This window comes from Scyliorhinus torazame, chromosome 7 (assembly GCF_047496885.1).
Source record: "Scyliorhinus torazame isolate Kashiwa2021f chromosome 7, sScyTor2.1, whole genome shotgun sequence".
NCBI classification, from domain to species: Eukaryota; Metazoa; Chordata; class Chondrichthyes; order Carcharhiniformes; family Scyliorhinidae; genus Scyliorhinus; species Scyliorhinus torazame.
The window spans coordinates 226,519,362-226,534,435 of record NC_092713.1 but is presented as its reverse complement, the minus strand read 5'-3'; the positions used below and the strand labels follow the sequence as shown (position 1 = coordinate 226,534,435).

The following is a 15,074-nucleotide window of genomic DNA, read 5'->3' as shown; positions in this document are numbered from 1 at the left end:
CTCCAGTAGGTCGCCTGGTGCTGTGCCAGGTTGTCGAGGGCACAGTAGACCACTACAAAGCAGGAGACCCTCTTGGGGGGGGGGGGGGGGTCTATTACAGTGCATTTTGAGCAGTCCGATGCACCGCGCAATGACAACACGGGTGGCAACGTGGGCTTTGTTATATTAGGTCTTCGCCTCGGTCTCTGGCCTCCGCACTGGCATCATCAGCCAGGACCTCAGCAAATATCCCTTATCCCTCAAGAGCCAACCCGTCATCTTGGGGTGATCCTTGATACCAGGGATCTCCGAGTGGTCATAGACATAGAGTCCGCAGTGCAGAAGGAGGCCATTTGGCCCATCGAGTCTGCACCTGCCCTTGGAAAGAGCACCCCCACTTAAGCCCACACCATCCCCATAACTCCACCTAACCTTTTTTTGGACACTAAGGACAATTTAGCATGGCCAATCCATCTAACCTGCATATCTTTGGACTGTGGGAGAAACCGGAGCACCTGGAGGAAACACATGCAGAGTCATGGAGAACGTGTAGACTCCGCACAAACAGTGACCCACGCCGGAATCGAACCCTGGAGCTGTGAAGCCACAGTGCTAACCACTGTTACCGTGCTTGCCCTAGAGTGTCGCAGGATGTAGCTGTCTTTCCACGCTCCCTGGGAAGCCTGCACATACATACAGGATCCAGAGGTGTTGGTCGCACACACGTTGAACATTCAGGGAGTGGAACCCCTTCCTGAAAGGTGCTTCCTGATGTCCCAGTGCGTGCACGACGATCCGAGTACCATCTATTACCCGCTGGACCTGTGGCATCCTGGCGATGGAGGAGAATCCAGCTGCCCAGGCATCTTGATGGGCTTGGTCCAGCTCAAAGTTAATATAGTCAGCTGCCAGGACATACAGGGCAGCCGTGACCTCATGGATGCACTTGGGGGCTGTAGCTTGGGAAATACTGCACAAGTCCCCGCTGGACCCCTGGAATGAACTGGTGTCATAAAAGGTCAGGGTTGCGGTGACCTTCACGGCCACTGGAAGCGGGTGTTCTCTTCCTACACGGGGTGCCAGGTCCGTGAGGACATGGCACAGGTGCTGCACCATCTCTGGCACATGCTGTCTGTCATGTCCTTGTACGACCAATGACGTGTTTAGGCCTTGGCTGTCGCCGGCATCCCCCTCTGGGTCCCTCCTCGGCCTGATGGGCGGCCGGGTCTGCGGGGTGTACGACATCCCCCTGTACATAGGGTGCCGCCTCCAGCCTGCGTCAACGCAGCTGCTTTCTCTGGTGTCTGGCTGTGTGGACTGCCACCAACACTGCGAGGGCTGCCACTGTGGGGTCGACAAAACCATCCATTATGGTACCTGTAAGGAATTGGAGAAAGAGAGAGAGACTGACAATCAGTTAGGGCCTGGATCCATCTCCTCCCCCACCCTTGCATGTCCAGCCTTCTCTCAGTACCATCCACCGAGTTAGCTGTGTTGGAAAACCTTGATCTGCACACTCTCCCCCGGCCATGGCAGAAGCCCATAGACTCCAGACCCCAAACCCCTGCAGGGAACATTGGGGAGACCATGCTCAGGTGCCCTACCCTGATCCAGACACTCTCACCCTTTGGTCGCGAAGATATCTCCAATACTGAAGCCCAGAGTGTCTGACTGTTGGCCGCTGCCTCTGTGGTGCTGACGCCTCCAGGGTTCAGGCAAAGTATCCAGGCCGCACCGTATTCACTCGGCATAACACTCTCTGAGACATGGCACATGAAACCACAACAATCACCTTGGGAATATTTTGTTTATTAACCGGTCAACAGTACCTGTATGCAAAAAGATGAAAATCTTTTCATAACAGTCCATATATCACACCAACCATTAATCGACAAGGCAAAGGCACCATGCCATACACACACCGGTATCTTTTCACTACAGAATATCAGTACAAACACAAAACTACAACAGCTCATTTGTACAGACACACTATCACCTTTGCAGGTCCTCATCAAAATGGAGGATCCTTGCTGTTCGGTCATTTAACTTATCAGTCACTGTCCATGAGCCTCCATTGTACTGGCCTTCTTATCTGGCCTAATTTTATCGGAAACAGCGTTCCGTATTCACTGCTTTTCAAGGTGCAACAAAACCGTCTCGACGTCCAGCGTGATGAACTCGCAGCGACATGTTAGTCGACATGCAGCATTCACCTCACTCACAATAAAATCACCAGCAATCTGCAAAAGCATTTCTTCAGCACCTTCATCGAGTTGCTCATTCGGATCAATCCACCTCTCTCTCTCTCAACTCCTGAAGCTCCCAGCATTAGACTCCCCAGCAGGGAAAAATCGCACCAACCACAGAGCACATCAGAATAGAGAAAGAGGTCGCCTTCCCCTTCTCCAGCCCAGGTAGCAGGTCATCTTACCACCCTCCCTCTCACTCTAGGCCACAAAAGCAAAGAGGCGGCAGCAAACAAACATACAGTCTCCAGGCAGCTGCAAACAGCAAACTCCACTCATTCATACCAATCTGCCTGTCTCTCCCTCTTCAAGCTCCCAGCCAGAGACCCCTCAGCAGTGCAAAATCGAACCAACACAGAGCATTCCAGAAGACAGAAAGTGTTCCCATCCCCTTCTCCAGTCCAGGAAGCAGATCATCTTCCCATTTTCTCTTTCTTCACTCCAGGCCACAAAAAAAGAAGGAAACAGCAACAGCATCTTCCTGGCATTTGCAGCCACAAACAGTAGCAAGCAACAAACAACCTGCAACTGTGAAGTGCTTGTATAACTAACAATGCCAATTCCTTATTGGCCTTCAGCAGTACAGCTAGGGGTTGTACAGAGACAAGGGGAATTAAATTGACCTTCAGCAGATAACGAAAAACAGGTCCGTGTCCTGGAAGAGATTAGGGCAGACGGGCAGCAGCTGTAGTTTCCCCTGTTATAGGTATAAATAATATTGGAAGATGGCTTGTAGACCCCACAGACGTTAAGCCCCTCACTTCTCTCCTTTCCCCCCCCCCCCCACCAAACACAGGGGTGAACCCCGACCTATGACGCCTGACCACCTGCCGCAGATCCCAATTTTGGCCCCTCCCACTATTTAATCGGCGTGCCTGGATCCGTGCCAAGTGCAATTTGGACGTTAAATCGCACCCAAAGTCAGGATAATGTTTTTTATCTGGATATGTGATGAGGCTACATAAATCTGCATATTTAATGCAACAACTAAAATTTATAACAGTACAAGATGTTAGAATCAGAATCCCTACAGCAGAGAAGGGGGCATTTGGCTGATCGAGTCTGCACCGACCCTGCGAAAGAGCACTCGTGTCCACTTCCCCGCCCTATCCCCAAACCCCCATAATCACAGTCACAGATATGGGTTGAGAGGCGGTAGATTTAGAATTGAGATGGGGAGGAACAACGACTCACAGAGGGTGGTGAATTTGTGGAACTCGCTGCCCCGTAGTGCGATGGAATCTGAGTCATTAACTCCGTGTTCTTCAAACCTTTTTTCCGGGGACCCATTTTTACCAACCGGCCAACATTCGCGACCCACGCCGGCTGACCTGCGCGACCCACCATTTTCTCTTACCTTGTTTGCCGCTGACATAAATGGAGGAAATGGTTTTGTGTCCCTTTGGCCCTTGTACACGCTCCTCCAATGGAACCTGTTGGATGAAGGTGAAGCCTTCTGGTGTCGGAAAGTATGGCGTCGTCATCTGTCCAAAGTTCAGAATTTTTTCCCTGTAAGATTTTATCAAATAACGCCCCCCCCCCCCCCCGAACTTGCTAAAAAAAATAAAAAAAATAAAATGAGTAAAATAAATGAATAAAAACCCCCGAACTTGTTAAAAAAAAATGAATAAAATAAATGAAAAAAATAAAAGATTAAATGAATAAAAACCACTACAGAACTTGTAAAACAAAAAGCTGCAACCGTTTAACAAAAAATAGCGGCCGCGCTGCGCATGTGTGCCCGATCATCGTGTGCGCATGCGCAATGCGGCCAAATTTTTTTTAACATGTTCGCGGCGGCTTGCAGCCGGCGTTATGAAAAGCCGGCTGCTGCGTGGGGATTTGCGTGATCGGGAGGGCCGCGGACGACGGATCCATGATCTCCCGAGACCCGCCCGCGACCCATCTGCGGGTCGCGCCCCCGACTTTGAAGAACACTGCATTAACTGGTTTAAAGGAGATAGATATATTTCTGATTTTTTTTTTTTTTTTAAATGGGTTAAAGGGATATATGGAACAGGTAAGAATGTGGATTTGAGACCAGGAAGAGCTCAACCATGATCATATTGAATGGTGGAGCAGGCTCCAAGGGCTGAATTGCCTTCTGCTCCTAATTCCTATATTCCGTAACCGAATCTGTGCACCCCTGGACACTAAGGGACAATTTATTATGGTGAATTCACCTAACCCACGCATCTTTGGACTTGGGGACGACATCTGAAAAAAAGCTTTGTCTGGGTGGTGATTCATGTGAATATTTAAAACACAATACAATAGACAAGCAATTTGGATTTGCATAGGAAATTGTTTTTCTATTTGTAGCAGTGGTACAAAGAAACTCTTTTGAAATTTAAATTTCAGTGCTGCATGGTGCTATTTTACATCCACTGAATTGCAAAGTCCCTCAATTGTGAGTTTTTTTTTCAAATATAAAGCTGCATCATTGGATTTTATCATTTTTATTCATATTCTAATCACACTCTACACTTACTAAATTCTTACAGAGTACACTTTGTTGCGATTAAGTGATAACCCTGGCAGATATCTTTAACAAGGATTTTAGATGGTGGAGACAGTACTTTTAAAATTATGTTTCTTTGACTTTGAGGGCGGGACGATGGCACAGTAGTTAGCACTGCTGCCTCACCGTACCAGGGACCCGAGTTGGGTGACTGTCGGTGTAGAGTTTGCACGTTCTCCCCAGTTTGCACGTTTTCCCCATGTCTGAGTGGGTTTCCTCCCGGGTGCTCCGGTTTCCTCCCAGTCCAAAGATGTTCAGGTTAGATGGATTGGCCATGCCAAGTTAGATCAAATAGTTTGGATGAGGTGGTGTTTGTGCAGTGTGTCCAGGAAGCTTTTCTAATACAGTATGTAGATTGTCCGACCAAAGGGGAGGCCATATTGGATTTGGTACTTGGTAATGAACCAGGGCAAGTGATAGATTTGTTAGTGTGGCAGCATTTTGGAGATAGTGATCACAATTCTGTGACTTTCACTTTAATAATGGAGAGGGATAGGTGTGTGCAACAGGGCAAGGTTTACAATTGGGGGAAGGGGAAATACAATGTTGTCAGACCAGAATTGAAGTGCATAAGTTGGGAACATAGGCTGTCAGGGAAGGACACAAGTGAAATGTGGAACCTGTTCAAGGAACAGATACTACGTATCCTTGATATGTATGTCCCTGTCAGGCAGGGAAGAGATCGTCGAGTGAGGGAACCATGGTTGACAAGAGAGGTTGAATGTCTTGTTAAGAGGAAGAAGGAGACTTGTGTAAGGCTGAGGAAACAAGGTTCAGACAGAGCGCTGGAGGGATACAAGATAGCCAGGAGAGAACTGAAGAACGGGATTAGGAGAGCTAAGAGAGGGCATGAAAAATCTTTGGCGGGTAGGATCAAGGAAAACCCCAAGGCCTTTTACACATATGTGAGAAATATGAGAATGACTAGAGCGAGGGTAGGTCCGATCAAGGACAGTAGCGGGAGATTGTGTATTGAGTCTGAAGAGATAGGAGAGGGCTTGAACGAGCACTTTTCTTCAATATTTACGAATGAGAGGGGCCATATTATTGAACAGGACAGTGTGAAACAGACTGGTAAGCTCGAGGAGATACTTGTTAGGAAGGAAGATGTGTTGGGCATTTTGAAAAACTTGGAGGATAGACAAGTCCCCGGGCCTGACGGGATATATCCAAGGATTCTATGGGAAGCAAGAGATGAAATTGCAGAGCCGTTGACAATGATCTTTTCGTCCTCCCTGTCAACAGGGGTGGTACCAGGCGATTGGAGAGTGGCGAATGTCGTGCCCCTGTTCAAAAAAGGGAATAGGGATAACCCTGGGAATTACAGGCCAGTTAGTCTTTCTTCGGTGGTAGGCAAAGTAATGGAAAGGGTACTGAGGGATAGGATTTCTGAGCATCTGGAAAGACACTGCTTGATTAGGATGGCCAGCACGGATTTGTGAGAGGTAGGTCTGTCTTCACGTGTCTTATTGAATTCTTTGAGGAAGGTGACCAAGCATGTGGATGAAGGTAAAGCAGTGGATGTAGTGTACATGGATTTTAGAAAGGCACTTGGTAAGGTTCCCCATGGTAGGCTTATGCAGAAAGTAAGGAGGCATGGGATAGTGGGAAATTTGGCCAGTTGGATAACGAACTGGCTAACCGATAGAAGTCAGAGAGTGGTGGTGGATAGCAAATATTCAACCTGGAGCCCAGTGGCATACCGCAGGTCCTCTGCTGTTTGTGATTTTCATTAATGACTTGGATGAGGGAGTTGAAGGGTGGGTCAGTAAGTTTGCAGACGATACGAAGATTGGTGGAGTTGTGGATAGTGAGGAGGGCTGTTGTCGGCTGCAAAGAGACATAGATAGGATGCACAGCTGGGCTGAGAAGTGCAGATGGAGTTTAACCCTGAAAAGTGTGAGGTTGCCCATTTTGGAAGGACAAATATGAATGCGGAATACAGGGTTAACGGTAGAGTTCTTGGCAATGTGGAGGAGCAGAGAGATCTTGGGGTCTATGTTCATAGATCTTTGAAAGTTCCAGTGGATAGAGCTGTGAAGAAGGCCTATGGTGTGCTAGCGTTCATTAGCAGAGGGATTGAATTTAAGAGCTGTGAGGTGATGATGCAGCTGTACAAAACCTTGGTAAGGCTACATTTGGAGTCTGTGTGCAGTTCTGGTCGCCTCATTTTAGGAAGGATGTGGAAGCTTTGGAAAAGGTGCAAAGGAGATTTACCAGGATGTTGCCTGGAATGGAGAGTAGGTCTTACGATGAAAGGTTGAGGGTGCTAGGCCTTTTCTCATTAGAAGGACGAGGGGTGACTCGATAGAGGTTTATAAGATGATCAGAGGAATAGATAGAGTAGACAGTCAGAGACTTTTTCCCTGGTTGGAACAAACCATTACAAGGGGATATAAATTTAAGGTGAATGGTGGAAGATACAGGGGGATGTCAGTGGTAGGTTCTTTACCCAGAGAGTAGTGGGGGCATGGAATGCACTGCCTGTGGAAGTAGTTGAGTCGGAAACATGAGGGACCTTCAAGCGGCTATTGGATAGGTACATGGATTATGGTAGAATGATTGGGTGTAGATTAATTTGTTCTTAGTCTAGGACAAAAGTTCGGCACAACATCGTGGGCCGAAGGGCCTGTTCTGTGCTGTATTTTTCTATGTTCTATGTTGCCTCTTGGAGTCCAAAGGTTAGGGATGGTTACAGGGATAGGGCAGGGGATTGGGCCTAGGCAGGGTGCTGTTTTGGAGGTTCGGTGCAGACTCGATGGGCCGAATGGCCTCCTTTTGCACTGTAGAAATTCTATAATTCGATGACGAACCAATAAAGATTGTCAGCAAAGATTGTTAACTAAATGTACCCCTCCTTCCCCCAGAAATGCAACGTTTGCTTTGTTTACCCCCCATTAAATTCTCATCCCCTTGCTATTTTGCTCCTGGAAATCCTGACTACCCATGTTTGATTTTTACAGGTGCCAGGTCCCCTTTCGCTCCTAACAATTTATTATGTGCCGGCCTAGACACAGCCTTTCATCAGGCTCAGTCCTGTTTTAATTGATTTCCCGCACATGATTTCCAATAGGGCACTGAATAGAAACCAGATATTCTGGCTGATCTACCCCCACTCCCAATCCTAGTCCATGTTGCTGAAGCCAATTGTAAAAACTCTGCTGCCATCTCTCTTAAGATTAAACCTGGAACTTCATTTAGCCTGTATCGTTCCACTACTCGCTGACTTACTCATCTGAGCCATTAGGAAACCCTTTAATTATAAGATGCACTTTGCCGGAGGTCCAAATGTAGCTTGTAAAAGGTTGATTTTAAAAACCTAAGTTGTTCTTGTTGGAGTGATTTGTTGTTTCTTAGTCTTTCCACTCTTTCTATCTCTGTCCCAGGTCTGAGGCACAGAAGAGGTGTTCCAGAGAAAGTAGCACTCTTCAATGGGGAGCAGTTTGTGTTTGAAGAGACAGACTGGTACCTTCAAGATCTGTTTAAAATGTGGTGGCGGTATGGCTTTGGTTTACTGCGTCTGCAGATGTGGGTGGAGGAGATATTGGAGAAGTTCATGAGGTACTGCACATTGTGTAATTCATATATTGTTGTTTCAGCATAGCATTACTCATTAATCATCCGTGAGGGGACAATCCTCAATCCTCCCCGAACAGGCGCCGGAATGTGGCGACTAGGGGCTTTTCACAGTAATTTCATTTGAAGCCTACTTGTGACAATAAGCGATTTTCATTTTTTTTCTTGAACCTACAATTCATTAGTTAAGGGACACATTGAAACCGTTAGTTGACGGACAATCAGCAACATGATCCACCTGTTTCATTGTTATTGTAAAACTTATCTATTCATATTTATTGCATCTTTCATGACTTCAGGATATCCCAAAGCATTTTTGCAATCTGGAAATTGTTTTAATGTAGGAAGCTCAGCTGCCAATTGGTGTACAAGAATATCCCACAAATATCAGTGAAATAAACATCTCTATCATCTGATTCAGGTATTGGTTTACAGCAGAATATTGCTCTGGGTCAGTGTGCAATCTGTTGTAAAATGTTTCTGTTTTGAAAATTAGCTTTATTCTGTTTCCTTGTACAGACACAAACAATTGTGCCAGGAGTTTTGGAGTCCATTGCAAATGAGAACATAGTTCACGCATTTGACCCCCAATAGGCACAAACTCTGATATGGAGTACAACTCTTGTCCGTTATCGCTCAAGGGTTTTAAAGTTAATTAAATAATGCTCTCACTGTTACTGTCACACAGATCAGCTAACTTTAGCACAGGGCTAAATCGCTGACTTTGAAGGCAGGCCAGCAGCACGGTTCAATTCCCATATCAGCCTCCCGAACAGGCGCCGGAATGTGGCGACTAGGGGCTTTTCACAGTTACTTCATTTGAAGCCTACTTGTGACAATAAGCGATTTTCATTTCATTTTCATTTCATAATGAAGTTCCCGAAGTAGATGTGATTCCTGCAAAACTGCAATATTGTGCTCCTGTGAATTTTCTAGTTTGTTTGTCACTTTTCTAAGTAAGAAAACTATTTTCTGAGATGTTATTTTTGATGCCTTACTACAGTTGACTTTTAAAGCACAGTTTAAGGCAGCCCATTGTTCTGTTGCGCTGAGCTACAATTGCACAACTTGGTGAGATCGTCAACTTGCTTTTGTTATGTTGAACATACCAACTGAAGACTAGGGTACTTCTCAAAATGATGAAAGAGAAATTTAATACACCCAAGGATTAATCAAACTTGTGAAGACGCTGTTGTGAAATGATAGTTGTTTCATGAAGTAAGCATGCATGTGGTTGTGGAAGCAACCTCTGTGTCTCACTGGGGCTAACTTTTCTCTCTTCACCTAACTTTCTTCCATTACCCTTTGCTGCCCTGAAAACAATACGAAGTCTTACAACACCAGGTTAAAGTCCAACAGGTTTGTTTCGATGTCACTAGCTTTCGGAGCGCTGCTCCTTCCTCAGGTGAAGATTCATAACTGAGGAAATTCATCACCTGAGGAAGGAGCAGCGCTCCGAAAGCTAGTGACATCGAAACAAACCTGTTGGACTTTAACCTGGTGTTGTAAGACTTTGTACTGTGCTCACCCCAGTCCAACGCCGGCATCTCCACATCCTGAAAACAATTGACATGGGGTGCATCACTCAGTACCTCGCACATAAGGCCATTGTTCATTTATGAGCAGATACGGAGTTGACAGGAGATGACACAATTGAGCTCAGTACTATTTAGACACTTGATACCAGAACTGCATTGTTCCCAGGGAAAGCAAGTCCATAGCATCTACTGAAATAATTATCGGCAGTATTTAAAAAAAAAAAAAAAAAATACTGGGCATCTCTTGCCAGCTGACGAATGAAAGTTGGTGGTTTATTTTAAATGCTTTCACATTAGTCTCTTTAATGCCTGCCAATCAATAAGTAGGAATTTTCTCAAGATTGAGAAAAGGAGTGGTGCAAAAAGAAGTGTTTAACCCTATGTTGTCATTGTGGGGCAGGATCTACAAGTACCAATCCCATGGCTACGCGTTCAGCACGGTGGAGGAAATGCTGCAGGCTTTGGGCGGGGAGCGTTTCATTAACATGACACAGCGATCTGTGGCAGAGACTCTGCAGGAATTGGGGATCTCGCAACGCCTCATTGATGAAGTAGTCACTGCTATTATGAGAGCAAACTATGGTCAGTCAGTAACCATTCCTGCATTTGTTGGTATGTACCTCTTTAATCTTTGTACACGGTTAATCAACATATAATTTTGTAAGAATGAATACATATAAAACATGCATATTTACAGAGGAATAAATACTGGACATTGTTGTCATTTAAATAATTGCTACTGGCTGGATTTGTTTTAATTATCTAGTTGTTTGATAAATCAGTAGCTACTGCTCCTTAGATTTCTTAATAAGAAAGACCTGCAGCCATTTCACAGTTTTCCATAAAAGGAGAGGTCCCCTGATGCAGTTGTATGATGGGATCTGTGAGTCTGTGAAATGCTGTACGGCCTGTATTGCCAGAGTGAATATTGGTGAAATTATTTTCATTTATTACATAGCTCTAGCAATTTTCTTGTACCTTGCCTGTTTTATAATACATTTCTTTACGTTTTGGATCAGCTGCAATGTTTTCCTACCTTTTAAATGCTGGAGTTTCTTCTTTATAAACTGAGTTTGGCACATCTAGAAGCAATTCATGCTTCTCCCTTTTTGAGATAAGCAGTTTCTGCCTGAAATATTCACAGCAGAAATTTCTGCCAGAAAGATATTAGTAGGTCTCTGTGTTGTGTGATTTAAGTTTATAGAGCCATTCTCCAGGCTGTCTGTACAGTTATAAAGTTTCTCCTTTCTACAGGTTAAATTCAAAGAAGAAAAGGATGAAATGTGGTGTCCCCCCCCCAAAAAAAACACACACATATTACAATGTTCCATCAACATCTTTTGAGTCCATGCCATGACTGAATTCAGTTTTACATCATGTGCCTGTTGTATTACTTTCATTTTGTATATACATAGGAACTTTTTTTCATGAAAATCAAAAAAGAAAAAGGCGCACATTTGGATGGCTGTGAAATGTTGCAATTCAAGAACATGTTTAAGACTCGTTACCATTTGAGTTTGCATAATGCAGACTCAGACATGCCAAGCAAGTTTATAATGTAAAAATACTTTGAATCTTAGAATTGCCTGCAGGAAAATAAAGGTTACAATAACTATGGCTGTTGCATCTTTGTACATAAACTATAATTAGTCACAGTGCTCCTAAAAGTAATACATCCTGTGGCATACTGACCTCCTGTTATTGTGCTGTTGGTTCAGATTACTTGAGGCAATTGACACATGTAAGGTATTTTTTAAAGAAGGGATAATTTAAAGTAATGCACACCACTTTCCGTTGAGAGAGGTTTTTGAGCAAGCTATTCCCAGGCTTCTGCCAATAATGTGAAGCAAATGGCTTCTATTTACAGTCCAGAGCACCAATTCATCCTCCCTTCCTTCTTTTTTGTGCTTCCCGTGGCTGATCCCGTTCCCACCGTGCTTCCCTGCATGCTGGAACTGTGATTGGAAACTGGGGAAAGATGCTTCTTTCCACCACTTCATGCTGCTCCACGGGTTGCAAATATGCCAGTTTTAGATTTTATTTGGTCTTTTGTCCTTGCCTGACTTTAATATGGATTTAATAATTTGGAGTAAACTATGAACAACTACTTGCGGATTATTGAACAGGTATGTTTGCCAGATAAATTTATGGTCCCATACTTAACTACTTTGGAGCAGTACACCAGCAGATGTCTGAAAGTGTTTTGTCTGTGCAGGTAAAATATTGTTGAACAACTGCAAGTTCAAGGGCAAGTGTACTTGCACACTTTATTTTGTGAGCTGTATGTTTTTCCTGTAGTAATATTTTAGACCGAGAAGGAATTTGGTGTGTTTTCTTCTCCCCAGGATGTGCCATCCCTTCCAGTTTTTCTCCCCTACTTTTTCATTATTTTATTCCCCTTCACTAGAATTGCAGGGAAACACTCCAGATTTTTGGTTCTGCCACCCGCACAAGAACAAATGCAGGATGGAAAGGGTCAACGCTGGCTGACCTTGTGTCTAGCCAGCCTTTGTTTGCCCAGTAATATATATCTGCCAGTAAACTGGGAAACTCGAAAGAGATGCTTCATGGCCTGCCTGCCTGGTCCTCTCAGGGTCAAGTGTGAGTAACACTGGGCTGTCAATCAAGCTTACTTTATTGGCACTAACTAATCAGAGTTGAATGAACATCATTTTGCTCCCTTTAGCATTCTTGAGAAGTAGGATTTTTCTTTTTGTAACAAAAATTTACAACTGGAGATTCCCCACTTCCCATCCCCCTCTGTTCCCAGGATATAGTGCATGTCCTGTGGTTACCCCCCCCCCCCCCCCCCCCCCCCCCCCCCCCCCCCCCCCCGGTGCCTCAGTAAAAAGACCCACTGAGTGTTTCATTTCGTCCCATAGTCTGTACTAACCTCAGGTGATGGTGACTGCTGGGACTTCACTGTAGCAGGGTGGAAGTCTTGTGACACGGCGATACTGTCACTGTCTGTGCGGAGTCTGCACATCCTCCCCGTGTGTGCGTGGGTTTCCTCCGGGTGCTCCGGTTTCCTCCCACAGTCCAAAGATGTGCAGGTTAGGTGGATTGGCCATGCTAAATTGCCCTTAGTGTCCAAAATTGCCCTTAGTGTTGGGTGGGGTTACTGGGTTATGGGGATCGGGTGGAGGTGTTGACCTTGGGTAGGGTGCTCTTTCCAAGAGCCGGTGCAGACTCGATGGACTGAATGGCCTCCTTCTGCACTGTAAAGTCTATGTCTATACTTCTGGACCAGAAGCTCCGGGTTTGAGCCCAACGCTGGGACTTATTGACCATGGAAGGACAGTTCATAATGCAGTTCAGGCTGATAATCAGCTCGGGAATCCTTCAACCACTTCCCTACTATTCCCAAAGGGGTGAAAAAAGAAGTGTGAAGATATGCTTAAAGAAAACTATAGCAGGAAACTGCAGTCAAGAAAGGAATGGATGGGCAGCACGGTGGTGCAGTGGTTAGCTTTGCTGCCTCACGGGGCCGAGGTCCCAGGCTCGATCCTGGCTCTGGGTCACTGTCCGTGTGGAGTTTGCGCATTCTCCCCGTGTTTGCGTGGGTTTCGCCCCCACAACCTAAAGATGTGGAGGTGGATTGGCCACGCTAAATTGCCCCTTAATTGGAAAAAATGAATTGGGTACTCAATTTATTTTTAAAAAAGGAATGGATGCCATTTTATCCATTTTACAGTGATGCATTCTTTTGAAGTACTAACATGCTAAAATGTAATGCATTTTTCTTTGTTTACCCTCTCTCCCACCAGTAGAAGCAAGGAAAACTTGTTCAGGGAGAGGAAAATCATATGAAACTGTCAAATCCAACGTTGCTAGAAAGCTGGTTTTGGATTATCGAAAAATGTGTTCTCTTCCACGGTACTTCCCTGGAAATGTTTGCTCGGACATTTTCTGAAGAGGAATGTACACTGCCCCAGTGGAGGACTTTGGTTACTAACAGTTTTAGACAGTATGAATACAAGCGTGTTTTAAGGGGTTAACTGTTCGACAGATTACAGGTAGCCTGAAAGCAGCAAGCACTTTATTTTCTTTTAGATTATGAGAATATTACTATTACTTAGAAATATGATGAGCTGAATCTAGACAATTCTTCCAGTGAGTAAAAAGCTGGTTTGAAGTGTAACATATTATTGGAAATGCGTGTGTTGGAAAAATGTATCAATTCTATCAACCCCTGTACAGAAATGACTGCTAAATATTCAGTCATGAACTATTCTGACCAGGGTCAGAATGTTAAAAGTTACGCTCTGCTCTTTAAATGGCAGGTTTGTTAGCTTGTGTAATTATTTTAGATTTGCGACAATATTTTGTATTCAGCACCTATTAAAAGTATTAATAATCACATGACACGTCTTGTGACTATTATTACAAAAAAATTGATATGGAACTACGTCACGTTGGCTGTCCCTCAGTATGAGGATGATGTCTGCTCAGGATTGTGGATTTCTGCCGTGGGTGTTCAGGCTAATTCTTGACCCACAGATCTTTGGGCACACGGGGCTTGTTTACCAGCAGCTAGAAGATGGATGAATCTCCTCTGTGATTTGGCGCCAAAGGCACATAATTGGATGGTGCTTGAGGTCATGTGTACATGCAGGACATAGGACCTTGTCACTGTTGCTGATTCTGGCTGGAACACTGCATACTGCCTCATTTCCTTTCATTAAAAGGCAGCAGCAGCTCCATTCTCAATTTAAAAGCAGGTAGCAGCCATGAGGCAGCAGTGCTAACCACTGCGATGGACTATATAAATGAGGGAAGTGTAGAACTTAAAAAGAACATTGATAAGTTGGTGGAAGAGGCCGACAAGAGAAAGATGAAATTTAAGTATATACATAAATATATAATATATATATTCCGTCGCAGCGGTTAGCACTGCTGCCTCATGGCACCAAGGTTCAATCCTGGCCCTGGGTCTCTGTCCATGTGGGCACTTCTCCCCCGATCAGGACCACTGCAGGAACTCTGCGACTGACCGGTCGCGACCCACACTTTGAAAAACCCTGGTATAGATTGTCTGTACTTGGAAGTTGATACGGCACCAAGGCCAATTGAGATGCAGCCAGCAATACTGAAGGAATTGGGAGTGAAAATTGCAGAGGCAGTGGCAATAATTTTTCAGTCTTCCTTTTACTCTTTGAGTGGTGCCAGAGGACTGGAGAATTGAAAATGTTACAACCGTGTTCAAAAAAGGTT

The 15,074-nt window shown here is 44.9% G+C and overlaps 1 protein-coding gene across 1 annotated transcript in view; it reads left to right on the top strand.

The window, feature by feature from the left end:
- The window catches only part of LOC140426870 (prenylcysteine oxidase 1-like), a 71,204-nt gene that overhangs the window by 19,029 nt on the left and 37,101 nt on the right, over positions 1-15,074 (top strand). Inside the window, exons 3-4 of the mRNA XM_072512113.1 lie at positions 8,133-8,307; positions 10,261-10,472. Coding sequence (XP_072368214.1) covers positions 8,133-8,307; positions 10,261-10,472 — 387 coding nt within the window. The remainder of the gene's footprint in view (positions 1-8,132; positions 8,308-10,260; positions 10,473-15,074) is intronic.